The sequence below is a fragment of the Armigeres subalbatus genome, chromosome 1 (genome assembly GCF_024139115.2).
Source record: "Armigeres subalbatus isolate Guangzhou_Male chromosome 1, GZ_Asu_2, whole genome shotgun sequence".
NCBI classification, from domain to species: domain Eukaryota; kingdom Metazoa; phylum Arthropoda; class Insecta; order Diptera; family Culicidae; genus Armigeres; species Armigeres subalbatus.
Genome location: NC_085139.1, coordinates 158,068,701 through 158,085,601, shown reverse-complemented (window position 1 = coordinate 158,085,601; position 16,901 = coordinate 158,068,701). Strand labels below are relative to the sequence as shown.

The following is a 16,901-nucleotide window of genomic DNA, read 5'->3' as shown; positions in this document are numbered from 1 at the left end:
ACTTATGTAAAGGAGGGCATAGAAAAGCTTTCAATTAATAACTGAGGAGTTGCTAATAGAATACTAAGTTGAAAAGCATGCCAAGTTCCAGTTGGAATGTGGAGCCATTGAAGAAGAAAAAGAAGAGTTCGTTTTGGGGTGAAAAGATAACCTTTTGGTACAGCTTTGTTGTACAAGAAAGGCAAACATTACTTGTGACACCTCACCTCGGAAAGCAAGTTAAACCGTGAATCCAGGTTAGTGTGTAGAAAGATTCGATGTAGGCGTCCAGCTCAAAAACATAGCGGGAAGCTCTGTGGGGAGTAAAAGGCTTTAACTTTATTTTAGCTTATAGCTTTATATACCAATCGGTTCAGCTCGCCGAAATGAGCAAATGTTTGTCTGTCCGTGTGCATGTATGTGCACAATAACTAAGAAAAACATAAGCCAACTTTTCATATACTAATCCTTAACCGATTTTGTCGCAACAAGTTGCATTCGATATGGAAGAATTTCTAGTTCATCGCTAGTGAATTTGATAATGCGTTTAAATATTAAGAAGAAAATCACTCTTAACCTTGGGAATAAATGTTGTAGTTTGAATTTTTCGAAATGTGATATCTCTATGAAGTAGTTTACAGGCTTTAAGTGTTTTCAATTATTTATTTCCGAAATATTGGAGAAAATTATCTTTTCTGATATCGACTTCCGCTATGTACAATTTTTACAAGACCTTATTGAATTGACTAAAAGTTATTCTTCCTAGCGATAAACCTATTTTAGCAGCTACGGTTCTCTGTACATTGCATCGAAGCACTTGATAATAGATTTAGGTTGATTTTTTGATTTTGAATAGGGGAAATAACAGTCCCTTTCTCTAGATTTTTTTTACATTTTGCACAACCCGACCACTTTTCTGCTTTCAATTTCATTTGAACGAGATTAAATCTTCGGCCTAGAACGGTGAAACAAAGAATCATAATAATTGCAACAGATGATCGCCTCGGTTTACGAATGGGAATGACCCAGGTGGTGGCCACCGAGCGGATGGAAGTACGGTCCGTATGGCGGATATGGCACGGCATGTGGATAGAGAAGGCTACTGGCGTACGACCCTGGGCCGAACGATCCGCCGTTCGGGGGAGGCACCGTCGGGCTGTTCACATCCATTCCGGGGTTTTGCTTTTTCCATTTGGTGCGGCGATTTTGAAACCAGATTTTCACCTGAGGGATAAAGAGTAATTTTAGTGATACATACCGAAAGAAGTGCCAAAGTGGGAAAATAGTATTACCTGTGTTTCAGTAAGGCTCAAACTTAATGCTAGATTCAGTCTCTCGCAAACCGATAGATATCGGGTAGTCTTGAATTTGTTTTCAAGCGAAACCAGTTGCTCGTACGTAAATGCAGTGCGTGCCCTGGAAGAAAAAGGGGACAAATGATAACCGTGCAAGGTGAACGAAATCAATTGCCCAATCTGGGGTAACTTACCTCCTGGGTTTGGAACTGTTCCCCTGGGACTTCCCATCGCCGGACCGACTGCTGGCGCCATCCTTCTTCGAATCGGTTTCGCTGGCGTGGTCATCGATGTCGCTGCCCATCGTGTCATCGCCCATATCCTCCTGGTCGAGCTCGTTCATGTCTTTCGCTGCAGTTGCCCGAACAACGGAACGAACCCAGTGGAAACCATTATCGAGCAGCAGCCAACCAGCCAGCGCAAGCAAGTGCCGAGAAAGAGTCAGAGCAAGAACGGAAAAGAAAAATCAGTAAACAGATCATTAATTAATTTCACGCTTCAACAGCGCGTGGCATCGTCATCCTCATCAGACTCAATGAGCGTAAGAGACATTATTCTGTGTGCTGTTTGTTCAATGATGTGTGTTAGGAGGGTGGCTCAAAATAGCCGTAAGCGATGTTTATGTGATGGAATCAATGCAGGGCTTGCGTCACCAAGTTGGTGTATTGATGATTAAAGTAAGTGATTCAATGGTCCGTATTAGAATGTTATTCAGTAGAAACAGCATTCTAACATTTCGATTGAATTATCTAAAACAGGGGCCCTCCTTAGCCGTGCGGTAAGACGCGCGGCTACAAAGCAAGACCATGCTGAGGGTGGCTGGGTTCGATTCCCGGTGCCGGTCTAGGCAATTTTCAGGTTGGAAATTGTCTCGACTTCCCTGGGCATAAAAGTATCATCGTGCTAGCCTCATGATATCTTCTTCTTCTTATTGGCATTACATCCCCACACTGGGACAGAGCCGTCTCGCAGCGTAGTGTTCATTAAGCACTCCCACAGTTATCAACTGCGAGGTTTCTAAGCCAGGTTACCATGTTGCATTCGTATATCATGAGGCTAGCACGATGATACTTTTATGCCCAGGGAAATCGAGACAATTTCCAATCCGAAAATTGCCTAGACCGGCACCGGGAATCGAACCCAGCCACCCTTAGCATGGTCTTGCTTTGTAGCCGCGCGTCTTACCGCACGGCTAAGGAGGGCCACTAAGTTTAGGCCGTCCCCTAGCCAAAAATACACCGACGGTGTATTGAGCGCCCGAAATCTAGACATACCTCCATGCGCTAACTAGTCTTGTGAGCTTCCAGGGAAAGCCATTCCCATCCAACTTCCTCCATTGTTCAATGCTACGCAAGCCGACTTGAAGTTGAAGAGCTAATTATGCGTTAGGGCAGCACTATTAAGTTCTTATTCGAGCGCCAATCAATAAAATCCCTCATTTAGGTTTACTGGCGGGACTTTGAAGAGAGTAGAAACCTCTGCACCAGGCCTTTGGTGACACCGTTACATAATTCTTTTCGAAGCAGTTTGACAGTCGTACATGGAACGTCCAAGAAGATGCTGTTGCAACTGAATCAGAGAGAATTACGTTCATAAATAGTCAAAGAGGTCTAATGCTAACTAACTTCGTAATATTTCAAAATCATTTTCAGGGAATCAATATTCGAGCAACGCCTAACAATATACCCTTTGTCGTCAACAGAGTTTGTTACTGACAAACGCACCTAGCGACAAACCTTTATCAGAACCCAAACACAATATGACAAGAATCATTTGCCTTGCATGTTCTGATATTTCCGCGAATACGATGCTAATATTGTAATCATTGTTGGATTCTCGAATATTTTCATTAAAGCAGAAACTATGATCGCATAAAACCGAAATTTGCTCTAGATATAATGCAAAATAACGGGATGAAAAGTTAGCAACAAAATTGTCTTCTCTTTTGTTGCTGACAAAAATTTTCGGATCTTTGTCATTATTATCTCCGACAAAAACAAAGCTTTGTCGTTGGTTCTCTTTTATCGCTTGTTTCGTAAGCGCATTTCAGAAAAATTGATTCCCTGATCATTTTTGTCATTTGATTGCCGAAGACAAATCATTTCGTCAGTTTTTTATGTTATTTAGATGTCTGTTCACGCGAAACGGATTTGGTTGTCATATGGCTACTGCTTCTGCCTCATACGAAGGAGGTCATGAGTTCAATCACAGGCCCGTTCCATTCTCCTACTTTGTAGCTTTCTCTATATTTCTCATGTTTTAGCAATCACTAGAACTCGAAATGGACGTCCATACCGCTTCCATTTCTGTTATACTTTCAACTTAATTATTCTAGTAGTAACTGCTAGAATTGGAAAAGAACAAAAAGAAAGCTCATTTATTATATCCAATAAGAAATTATTCTATCAGTTGATTTCTCCTATCTGTCACATTAGCAGCTCGTTAACCAAGACGAACCACTGCTCCTCGAACCTAACCCAAAAAATCCAAGAAATTCCACACGAACTCGTGGCACATGCAGAGGTATATTCGGCTTGCAGTGGGCGAATGATTACGTCATCATTTCCTCCCCCTTCCCTACAATGACTTGCATTCTGACGTGGCAGGCGCCCGTGTGACCTAACAAATGAGATCTCTAGCAATCATCGGTTGGTTCTCTGTGCAAGGACAGCTGATCTGGTCATAATGGAGTAGCAACTACGGGCAGTCAATCAAGCTCAGCTCAAGCTCAAGCTATTTAGATGTCTGTTCACGCGTGCATTTTGTTCGACTCTCATGGAACAGGTTGCCCAATGCTTCATCGTAGAAACTGAATCGGAAGTTTAGTTTTTTTTTATCAAATATAAGAAAGTATTCATTTCCCAGGTTTATAAAAATGACAAGTTAATGACTTTTGAAGCAGTTCTCCAGCCGTACAAGGACCATTTCGTCCATTGAGACACTTTCGAACTGGCTTAAATGACATTATATTTATTTACTAATTTGATAGATATTCTCTCCCATTATCTCATTTTAAAGCAGTGATGAACTCTAGTAATAAGAAAAATCACTTTAATAAAGCAATTAAAAATATGGGTAGATCTTATTCGTTGTCGAGCGCCCATCAATAAAACCTAATAATTTCCCACGGTTTTGTTTTGCCATCAGTGGAATGAGGCCTGAGATAACCTTGGACAGAGTTTTGTAGACAACAATAAGGACAATGATGGCTCGACATTTCTCACATTCTAGCCAGTTAGTTTTCTTACTCTTAACTCTTAACTCATGTTTTCACTTCCATTTTCCGATTTCTGCAATGTAATAATAAGCCTCAGAGACATCAATCTCTAGCGATGGAAGAGCTTAACCAACATCTAGCATTGAATATGACCTCAACAGATGAGGTTACTAAATTATCAATGCATTGATTACTGCCTTGGACTGCCCGAGTAGCAAACATGTTTTCTTTGACCTTTATACAACCGAATTCAGTCAGATAAGAGTTGATGTAACCAAAGGGGTCCGGATTGTGTTGCTAGGGTGGAATCATGTTAGAATTATGCTTCAATCGATAATTCTGTTCGCGTGAACATATCATAAGAGAAATCGTGCCGATCCAAATATATCTATCGTCTAAGCAGCTCAATCAACCCAGGTGGATGCCACAATTACGGAATAGTTGCTACAGTTTGCGAAAATGCAGGAAGAAGTTTCTCCGACATAGGATTCAAATGATCACGATTAATAGCGGGCTGGTGAAAAGTCTTATAAAAGTCTCCTTCTTATAACTGAATTTACCGTAGTTTTGTTTAGACAGATTGACCTATACGCTGTAACCGTCTAAATTAACAAAACGAAATAACTATAAATAGTACCCAAGTCAACCAAGCGTTGGGCTGTCCAGGACTACCCTGCAGAAGCCCTAGCGAAACATTTCGGCAACGGAGATGTTGGGCCAGTGTACTTCGGCCATTCGACAACCCTTGGAAGCTAGGGCATTGCATTCCGATTTTATCCGGTCGCCCTTTCCCGCAGTGCAGTCGCAGCAGTAGAATCCGGTCGTGGCGTCCCAACTGAACCTGAGCAGTATCTTTCAACCATCTGATCAAGCCTCAGCAGTGCGTTCCGGCCCATCGACAGCCCGTGGGATCTAGGCCAGGACATTCCGGCTACCTGTTTGCTCGTTCAAGCATATACATAGGTGCTCTGTAATAGTTGTTACTACTAATGGCCTTGTGAAGGACCAGTTTTGCTGTTCGAAGCACCTCATGGAATTTCACAGCTGGTGTACTACATTGCTCGGCATAATAGCATCGAAAGCTCATCACAAAGGGCTGCCCAAAGCGAGCCGACTTCCTGGATATCCGGTAGAAGGCTTCCACCAGAACCCTTCCGAAGAAGAACCGTGTTCCCGTAGTTAATGACTTTTGAAGCAGTTCTCCAGCCGTACAAGGACCATTTCGTCCATTGAGACACTTTCGAACTGGCTTAAATGACATTATATTTATTTACTAATTTGATAGATATTCTCTCCCATTATCTCATTTTAAAGCAGTGATGAACTCTAGTAATAAGAAAAATCACTTTAATAAAGCAATTAAAAATATGGGTAGATCTTATTCGTTGTCGAGCGCCCATCAATAAAACCTAATAATTTCCCACGGTTTTGTTTGCCATCAGTGGAATGAGGCCTGAGATAACCTTGGACAGAGTTTTGTAGACAACAATAAGGACAATGATGGCTCGACATTTCTCACATTCTAGCCAGTTAGTTTTCTTACTCTTAACTCTTAACTCATGTTTTCACTTCCATTTTCCGATTTCTGCAATGTAATAATAAGCCTCAGAGACATCAATCTCTAGCGATGGAAGAGCTTAACCAACATCTAGCATTGAATATGACCTCAACAGATGAGGTTACTAAATTATCAATGCATTGATTACTGCCTTGGACTGCCTGAGTAGCAAACATGTTTTCTTTGACCTTTATACAACCGAATTCAGTCAGATAAGAGTTGATGTAACCAAAGGGGTCCGGATTGTGTTGCTAGGGTGGAATCATGTTAGAATTATGCTTCAATCGATAATTCTGTTCGCGTGAACATATCATAAGAGAAATCGTGCCGATCCAAATATATCTATCGTCTAAGCAGCTCAATCAACCCAGGTGGATGCCACAATTACGGAATAGTTGCTACAGTTTGCGAAAATGCAGGAAGAAGTTTCTCCGACATAGGATTCAAATGATCACGATTAATAGCGGGCTGGTGAAAAGTCTTATAAAAGTCTCCTTCTTATAACTGAATTTACCGTAGTTTTGTTTAGACAGATTGACCTATACGCTGTAACCGTCTAAATTAACAAAACGAAATAACTATAAATAGTACCCAAGTCAACCAAGCGTTGGGCTGTCCCGGGACTACCCGCAGAAGCCCTAGCGAAACATTTCGGCAACGGAGATGTTGGGCCAGTGTACTTCGGCCATTCGACAACCCTTGGAAGCTAGGGCATTGCATTCCGATTTTATCCGGTCGCCCTTTCCCGCAGTGCAGTCGCAGCAGTAGAATCCGGTCGTGGCGTCCCAACTGAACCTGAGCAGTATCTTTCAACCATCTGATCAAGCCTCAGCAGTGCGTTCCGGCCCATCGACAGCCCGTGGGATCTAGGCCAGGACATTCCGGCTACCTGTTTGCTCGTTCAAGCATATACATAGGTGCTCTGTAATAGTTGTTGCTACTAATGGCCTTGTGAAGGACCAGTTTTGCTGTTCGAAGCACCTCATGGAATTTCACAGTTGGTGTACTACATTGCTCGGCATAGTAGCATCGAAAGCTCATCACAAAGGGCTGCCCAAAGCGAGCCGACTTCCTGGATATCCGGTAGAAGGCTTCCACCAGAACCCTTCCGAAGAAGAACCGTGTTCCCGTAGTCAACGAGGTAAACTTTTCAGCCATCCCGGCACCCCGTCGTGCGATTTCAATACTACCACCGTTACAACCGCACAAGCGACTGGCAGCGGCAGCTGCGTCGGTCCAAGCTCCAGCATCATCGGAACCACCCACCAGCGAATGGCCGCCGCTCCCTCCTCCTGGGCTCCGTCGGCAGTCGGAGAACGAAGCCGTCCCACCGGATGAATCTGATCTGCTCTACACTCCGGAGGAACTGATGCTGACGGCACGGCACCATCTAGAGCAACGACATGGAGGAAGGCCACTACACGATCTTGAGCCCGGATTCCCCCACTCGGCTGAGTTGGTCCGGTGTCCACGTAACCCTCGACCTATACATAACCAACATGAACGACCACATCTCGCCGCCGGTTGTCTACCAGGAGCTCAGCTCGGATCACTACCCGGTGGTGGCGGAAGTGGGCTCCTCGGTTAATCGTCATCAGCTGTCCCGGCGAAACTATCATCGAGTAGACTGGGGCCGGTTCCAAAGGTGCGTGGACGACATCGTCGACTACGAGGCGCGGCCGGAAACGCCTGAAGCAATCGATCGGCAGCTGCGCTCCATCGAGGAGGCGATCTCGTTGGCCCGGGAACAACATGTATTTACGGCTCGGCAGGTAAGCAACACTCTAACAATCGATACATTCACCAAAGATTTGGTTCGATTGCGGCCCGAGCAGCACACATGTTGCACAAAAGTTACTGTAACCCCTATACAACCAAATTTGATCACATTTGAGTTGCTGCAACCAAATTGGTGTGGATTGTGCTGCTAAGGGGAATGTCACTCGCAGGCAGTTTCAGCGTACTGGACTGTCTGAGCATAAGGCACGCTGCAATCGAATCACAAAAATTATCCAGGCCAGAATGCAGGATCTCAGAAATAACGATTTCTCGAATATGATCCGCGCTCTCTCAGACTGTGCTAAGCCGTTCTGGAAAATGACCAAAATACTAAAATCTAAGCTTCGGCCCATTGTACCTTTGATCCCTCTAGACAGCAATGTCTATATGAATCGCTTGATAACTCCTACAGAGAAGGTTGCTTAAATAGGTCGTCATTTCGTCAGTTCGCACAATTTCGGACAGAACATCGTCAGTCCACACGAAGCAGCCGTTAACGAGCATGCAAACAACATTCACCTGACTCCCAACGACTTCTCGGAGGAGTTGGAGATCTCAGCTGGCGAATTGACGGCCCATATCAAATCATCGAAGAACATAAAGGCCCCAGGCCTTGACAGTATCCTGAATCTTGAACTCAAACACATGAGTGATCCGTTCTTTGAGCACCTTTTGCTGATCTTTAATTAGTGTCTCAGACTCAGTCACTTTCCATCGTCCTGGAAGCCAGCGAAAGTCATCCCCACCAGGAAGCCTGGGAAGGATCCTTCCTTCGCCCAATAGTTCTCGATTATCAAACCTATTCATCACCGGTTACTTGAGTCTGCGAAAATCTCAACATCTTGCTCGAGGAACAGTTTGGTTTCCGACGTGGTCGATCAACTGTACTACAACTTACCCAAGTTACCAACGTCATCAGACGGAACAAGTTTGTATCTAAAACATCCGCCATAGCCTTACTTGATGTCGAGAAGGCATTGGCTTGGTGTACAAACTACAACGCTACAATCTTCCCAGCTAACTGGTGAAAATCATCAAAAATTGCCTGTCGGCAAGGACATTCTGGGTCTCTATCAGCGAAGCGAGTTCCAATGCGCACAACATCGTCGCAGGCGTCCCCCAGGGCAGTATCTTCGGGCCACTGCTTTTCAATCTGTTCACCTCCGACATGCCGGAAGAAGGCGGCATTCTGTCTCTGTTCGCAGATGACACCTCCATCGTGTACAACGGTAGAGTGCTCAGAGCGCTAGTGGCAAAAATCCAACGAAGCCTGGATGCCCTGACAGAGTACCTCACCAGCTGGAAGATCTGTATAAACGCGGCGAAGAACCAGGTCATCATTTTCCCGCACTCTAAATCCCTTAAACATGTTCCGCCTGGGGACTGTAAAATCATCCTCAATGGCACGACTGTGGAATGGGCCAATGAGGCCGACTACCTTGGCTTGACTCTCGACAGCAAGCTTATTTTCCGACAACAAGAGCGCTTTGGTGAGTGTAAAGAGAAGTTCAGGGTTCGTTTCACCATCTCCGATCATGATGCTATTAAGGCACTGGTTCTAAATTAGGTTATCAAATTTTATATTGTAAATAATTAGTGTACATACTAGTAAAGTTATCAAATTATAGTTTTAAGCCATTTCAAACCAATGCCCGTAATAGGCTTTACTGTAGGATTTGTTCTTTTTAATTGACAAAATGCGATACAAACACTACTAACTATAAATGTAATAGGAAAAACACAAATTTGAAGGACCATAAGGCCGAACGCTTAAAATGTAAGCAAAAATATGTTTTAAACAAAAAAGATATTAAATAAAAATGAATAAAAAAGAGCTTCGACAGCTCCTGACCCCTGACCCCAAGTAAAGCCTGACCCCTGACCCCACGTTTCAGTGCCAAGATCACTTTTTTGTCCTTGCACGAAAAAAAAAGCGTTCATGAATTCGTGAATTAACGAGTTCATGGTGTATTTTTTCGGGAACAATAGTCACATATTCGGGAATACAGTCACGTTTTCTGGAACGTTCTGGAAAACGTGACTGGTGTTCCCGAATCCTGCTGGTTCACGAATTCCAGAACGCTTTTTTGCGTGTGGTGTGTCTGACGCTTCGCATGTGCCGAAAGTTTTTCAGTACCTCGGGTGGATTCAGAAATTTGGTGTACCTTTTTTGGACGGTTATTACCAACAAAGTTTAGCTTCTGTCCCCCGAGTTTCCTTGCAGGCTGAGGAGCGTCAACCTTCCGCTTTTCTCTGCTGACAAGTTGCCAGGGAGTTTTGGTACGAGTTTAGACTGTTGCAGGCTGGCCGTCTTCCCACTAACGTTTGGCAGCAGCTTGGATCGCCCTGACGCCCTTTTCTCTCTGCTTTGAACTATAGTTCTATAGAAGGCAGCTTCTCAGCTTATCGCTCTTCAGGCTCAGCTGCACCGTGATCCATACCGACCAAATGCCTTGGAGGTCAGGTGTCGCTTGCCTCCACCTGACGCGTTCGGAACACGCCGCAATTCTGTCCTCGTTGGTATGCACGGTGATATCCATTATGCCAGCCGCTAAATTGTCTAACACGATATTACTGAAAACTGTTATTTGAGCTGTGCATTAGCATTAGCATTGTTACAGTGTAATTCGTAGATTAGACACTAGGGATACTCATGTTTTACTTTTGAGATCCTTATCTAGAATGCTATCATAAATTGTAACTCTCCGTGACGTCCACACGTCTGTAGAGTGGACGCCCAAACGTCCCTAACTAGCTCACCGATACAAATCACTCAGGGTCGACACCAACCTGCTCAAAGGAACACACGAAAACCAACAATTGGAAGTGGACGGTACAAGGACCAACGTACGGACATGCAAGGAATTAACTAGCTAATTAAAGAAGCATTGACTGTTTTAATTCATCTTAGCTTTATGTTTATTCCCTTATTTGTATAGGGTTAGTGGTTAGGGTTAGAAACGTTGCGGTCGATTGAGGAGTTGGGGCTCATATGGGTGGCATGCTTACGTGAGAAGATCGATCTTTGGAACCTAATTTCACCTTGATACTTGCCACGGTGTTGTTCTGGAATGTTCTACAGACAGCTGGCGTTGCTGTGGCCACCGTATCGGGCCGGAGTCGGCCAGGTTCTTGAGATGGTCGTCGAACGGGATTCGGGCTTGATCTGAAGTCGATTACGGGCTGGTGTCGGCGGGACCCCAGCGATAGCAGAGGCCTGCAGGGTGGCGAGGCCGGGTGGGGTTCGGGATCGACCTGATATCGGGCACCGATCGGTACCGACGAGACGCCAGCGATGGCAAAGGTTGCAGGGTTCTTGAGATGGTGGTCGGACGGGGTTCGGGATCGATCTGATGTTGGTCACCGGCAGGTACCGACAGGACGCTAGCGACGAAAGAGGCCTACAGGGTGATAGAGGCCGGGCGGGGTTCGGGATCGACCTGATACCGGACACCGGTAGGTACTGATGCGAAGCCAGCTATGATAGAGATTAGCAGGGTTCTTGAATTGGCCCTCGGACGAAAATCGGGCTCGACCTGGTGTCGGCTACGGGCTTGTACCGACAAGACGCTAGCGATGGCAAGGCTTACAGGGTTCTTGAGATGGTCGTCGGGGTTCGGGATCGATCTGCTGTCGGTTACCGGCAGGTACCGACAGGACGCCAGCGATGGAAGAGGCCTGCCGGGTGGCAGAGGTCGGGCGGGGTTTGTGATCGACCTGTTATCGGTCACCGGTAGGTACTGACGCGAAGCCAGCGATGATAGAGGTTAGCAGAGTTCTTGAAATGGCCGTCGGAAGGGAATCGGGCTCGACCTGGTGTCGGTTCCGGGCTTGTACCGACGAGAAGCCAACGATGACGGAAGCACTACGGTTTCTTGGAAAAGTGGAAATCGGCCACGTGTCCACGCAGAACAGATCCCCACAATGGTGGAAGGCGAACGGCTTTGTCGCGGAGGTCGGAGGCCACACCAAACGCTTGGTCCGATGTCGTCCTTTTCTGTTCAACGGAAATCCTCTGAGGGCGATAGCTTCGTATTTCTCCGCCGGTCGTTACCTAGGCACAATCTTCTAGGAGCGTGGACTTCGGCCAAACCTGGCGGTAAAGATGGCGATTTTTTTTTCACTTGCTTGTCGGTGTTGTTGGCGACTTGAGAGACACGTCTCACTACCTTAATAGTCTATTCCCGACTGACTTTTTCACCCTCTCTTCCTTCTTTTTCTTTCGACTTCGCCCTCGGGGTTGGGTTACCCGATAAAATTTCGCTCGTAAAATTTTGTTAGTTTTTTTGTAGTTGTTATTTTTGGATGAAAGTACGTTGATTCTCAACGAAGGTATTGTAACCGTGTTTTGGTAACAAAATCAAAAAAGGGAGTGGTCCTTGATTCCAGTCTTAGACAAAAATAACAAAAGCATGAGATAAGAAAATTATTTTGAGCTTTTTAGTGGAATGTCTTCACTTGTCATAAGACGAGTTTATACAATCCCATTGAATTCCACCACTTAATTGTATCTTGACAGATACGTATTTCGACGGCGACGGCCTTACTGTTGAGGTCGAAATACGTATCTGTCAAGATACAATTAAGTGGTGGAATTCAATGGGATGGTATAAACTCGTCTTATGACAGGGGAAAAGCATGAGGATTACTACTCCTGGCCACGCCCATCTTCACCGTAACTAGGGAGAGGAAGGAAGTGCTGATGTGGTACTTACTTAACGAGAGGCCACCGACTTAGCAACACTCTCATAGGTACCACGGAGTTGGATAATGAGGAAGGTATTCATTAGGTCAGGATTTGCCTGTAACTGGCAATGTAACCGTGGTAGATCTTTCTCCGTAACACACCACGTAAAGGTGTCTACCCAGCGTTACGGGTCGTAAAACTGTAATCAGAGTTGTGAGTGCCAAAATGTCATTGAAATAACATTATATCAAATGACATTTGGGACTTATTTAACATTTTGTCAAAATAATATCTGGAGTAGTTTACTGTTGCACAAAAATATAAGATAAAATCAAGGTTTCAAAGTTCGTAAGAATTCATGCAGATTCAAGAAGACTTCGTTACTTCATAACGATTTTGTAAAATCCGCATCAAAAAGCGTAAGTAAGTTTCTTGGGATTATAAAAAATAGCAGTTTGAAGCAACTCCTGGGTACTTGTAAGTATTTCACTAAATCCTGCACCGCTGTGTATGTCACCATCAAGGGGCACAAGGTAGGATTACTCTAACTTCATTGTATAGTTACAATATTGATCCTACAAGACATGCACTTTGAGTTACCATTTTAAAGAAAAAATCGTCAACATTGATATTTCACTTTAGTGTAAACATATATTATAGTTTTCACGAATCACGAATTTCCGACATTCGTATACATAGTATACTTCTAGGATTTTAAACTAATTAGGCTTTCCCCCTTCCAAAGCCCATATGTACACGCTACTGTCACTCTGTTCGCAACCCGACCCATCATCGCTTATTGGCCGTTATAACGCATTGTACCTATCGCGTTTCCTTCAGCTCGTTTCAGCGGCTCTGAAAAGATTATTATTTATGGCAATTATTTTATGATTTCATCACCGTCGTTATCATTTTCGCGCGCGCGTTCTCGATCTCGTCGGATGATGGCGGCTCGGTCGCGTCGTTTGCCATCATGGTTCCGGGAGCCTACGGCGGCGGCTCCCGTCCATAAAGTTTTGTGATGTTCAAAGCCATCATCGGTAATGTGTAGACAACGACCAACCATGGTAAGAGCGGAAGCAGCATTATAAATAAATTCCCCAACATTTTATTATCACAGCAAACATATCAATTCCCTTAGGTCGGTGCTGAAGCTGATGGAAGTAGACTGGAAGGGAGCCGAGAATGAGCCGGCGTTGAACGGGTTATTTGTTGCTCAAGTGGCAGAAGGTATCGTGAACAAGACGAAACTGTTAACAAAGTTATATTTCCTCTTTCGTCGCTCATTGATGTCGGTTTCTTGACGATGGGATGGTTTTGAAATTAAGATGTTGACACTGAAGATTCAATCTATTGCATAGAAGTTGTAAGAGGATGTTTCTTGTACCGAGAATGAGATGTGTATTTCGAGCTAGAAGTTGCAGAGTTCAAATATTTGAACTCTGCTTGCAATTTTCAATTATCCTAATGGTCAGTATTATAATATTCTTCAATCACATGGATAGTGATAACAATAAGAATCCACTTGAAATATCTATCTCGGTTTAACGATGTTTAATCAGCGAAGCTTCGCGAATCATTTTCGCATATATTTACTTTTCATATCGTTACTCCACCTAATGACCTTTCTTAGATGGCTATCAGCTTAATAGCCGAACACGGCGCAATTTACATCTTGCAACAAAATACGTTCCATCAATCAATCTTGCGCCTACGCTCTCCAGTCTTGATTGTCATTCATTCACGAGTGAAACGAAAATAATTGAAAGCTTCTGATTTTCAATTAGCGTGAACAATCCACACCATGTCAATTCTCGGTGGACCAGGAGTTCGGCTCCTAATGTCAGCAAAACAAAACCAAACCTCTCGTTAAACGATTCCAACCCCTGGCGGTTCCGGCACGCTATACGATATAGGAAATTAATTCAATACGATTCCAATGAAGAAAGGACCATGTGTCCACCATGCCGAGCGTAACGAGTAGAATTGCGTTCCATATATCGGGAGGTATCTAACTCACCCGGTATGGGCCGAACCGAACATTTAGCACTAATGTGACAAACGCACACGAGACAATAATTTGTCTTCTTCTGTCATTCGCTTCGTCCCCGGTGGTATCCTGGTTCGGTTCGGACGCGCGTTGACGATTCCTGCTGGGACCGAGCAACCAACGTGCAAAGCCTTCGGTCACAACACTTGTAGCGTTAATAAGCGTTGCAACGCAGCTCTGGCGGAGAGGCGCTTCACAACAGATGAAAATTTCCCGAGGGACTCGTTACTGGGTGTAAGATGATTTGTGAGAAATATAATATCTCATTAGGAGACAATCTTTGTGGTGCGGTGTGTTAGATGTCGATTCTGTTAAATGCGAATGGTAGGAGTGCATTTACCAAAATTTTTCAATACTCATGTTGTCATATTATTCAAAATAGAGATCTGTACCTCCTGAATCCCTCCTTAGCCGTGCGGTAAGATGCGCGGCTACAAAGCAAGACCATGCTGAGGGTGGCTGGGTTCGATTCCCGGTGCCGGTCTAGACAATTTTCGGATTGGAAATTGTCTCGACTTCCCTGGGCATAAAAGTATCATCGTGTTAGCCTCATGATATACGAATGCAGAAATGGTAACTAGGCTTAGAAACCTCGCAGTTAATAACTGTGGAAGTGCTTAATGAACACTAAGCTGCGAGGCGGCTCTGTCCCAGTGTGGGGATGTAATGCCAACAAAGAAGAAGAAGAAGAACCTCCTGAATCCTTTCGTTTTTGCCTTTCCCGTATACTAAGTTTACGTAAAGGCTATACGATCAGTCCAAACCCAAATTTTTAAAAGCTGTGTTATCTCACAAGGTGTGGGGGAAACTGTTTTGTTCACTTTTTTATTTTCAAGTCCTCAACAGTATGAACTCAGAAATACGTCAACGGCACAAAAATAAAATTACATATACTGTAAATAAGTAGTTGTGAGATAAGTTACAATAATACATTATTCTCATATCTTTTTTCTTCTTATTGGCATTACATGCCCACACTGGGACAGAGCTGCCTCGCAGTTTAGTTTTTATTAAGCACTTCCACAGTTATTACCTGCGAGGTTTCTAAGCCAGGTTACCATTTGTGCATTCGTATATCATGAGGCTAACATGATGATACTTTTATGCCCAGGGAAGTCGAGACAATTTCCAATCCGGAAAATGCCTAGACCGGCATCGGGAATCGAACCCAGCCACCCTCAGCATGGTCTTGCTTTGTAGCCGCGCGTCTTACCGCACGGCTAAGGAGGGCCTCTCATATAGAGATGCTCAAAACTGTTTTAGACGTGCATAATCTACAATTTATACTGCGTAATTTACGCGAAACAACTTTGTTCACTTGTTTTATTTCCAACACTGTATTAATTGCTCATTTCTAATTTTTTGTGGAAAATTTCTATTTTTTTCCTAAAATAACAGGCCAAAATAACAAAAATATCCACTGAAATATCATTCAAACATCAGGTTTCGCTATTTACAATAACTGATTAATAATTTGAGCTATGAGCTATGAGCTTGTTCTTTTAAGACTTATTAAGTGAAGAAAAAAAAAATCAAATTGATGCCATTTTGTCATTTTTTGTCCCATTGCAGTGGCTAACATCGTTTTTAGCGCGTTTATTTTAAAGCACCTTTATTATTCAATTTAGCGTAATGGTGTCCTCAAGACATTTTAACAGTAAGTTAATGCGCTTCTTTGGAGGTATTCAGCTTAATGATCAATCCCCCTAAAACTGAGATGAAAAATCAATTTTGCACATCACAAAATATATGGTTTGATTCTTCATAAAAGTTGTAGCAAAAGTTCTACTGAAAAACTTTGTCGAAGACACCAAGCTCGTAATACCGTTATACTTTTGGAGATTATTTTACGTTTTATGCTGACAACCCCATAAAAATGTTTTTTCATCATATCTTTTTCATATTCATTTCTACATTTTCTGCATGTTCCCGAAAGTTGAAATAATATTAAAATACGCCTTTTGGTGGCTATTACTAGAGTTGTAAGCGAATGTAAGGAATGTTTCATCAAAAAGCATTACCTACTATGCAAACCAAAAACCAATCTCCCATCACAAGGAGTTGATGAACCATGCGTCTCCATAAGCTTGTATGCTTATCAGGGTTTGCATAAATCGCTCTCAATAGATAACAAACAACGATAAAAGAGAGGTAAACCCCTCTTCGAATCATAACAAGCCATGAAAACAGAACTATCGCACTTGCATACAAGTTGGAAAAAAACTGATTCGGATAAGCGAAAAAAAAATGCGAAAGAAATTTATCATGGGTTGTAGCCCCCCGTATCAGTTCATTATCGTAACAGCTACCGAAAAACGTCTCGCACGGTATGCTAC

The 16,901-nt window shown here is 43.6% G+C and overlaps 1 protein-coding gene across 1 annotated transcript in view; it reads right to left on the bottom strand.

Annotated features, from left to right (window-relative positions):
• Window positions 1–622: 622 nt before the first annotated feature.
• LOC134207833 (homeobox protein slou) overlaps window positions 623–16,901 on the bottom strand; it is a 90,195-nt gene continuing 73,916 nt past the window's right edge. Inside the window, exons 3-5 of the mRNA XM_062683788.1 lie at window positions 1,469–1,625; window positions 1,272–1,395; window positions 623–1,203 (exon numbers count right to left, since the gene is read on the bottom strand). Of these exons, the coding sequence (XP_062539772.1) occupies window positions 988–1,203; window positions 1,272–1,395; window positions 1,469–1,625 (497 nt within the window). The 3' untranslated portion in view covers window positions 623–987. The remainder of the gene's footprint in view (window positions 1,204–1,271; window positions 1,396–1,468; window positions 1,626–16,901) is intronic.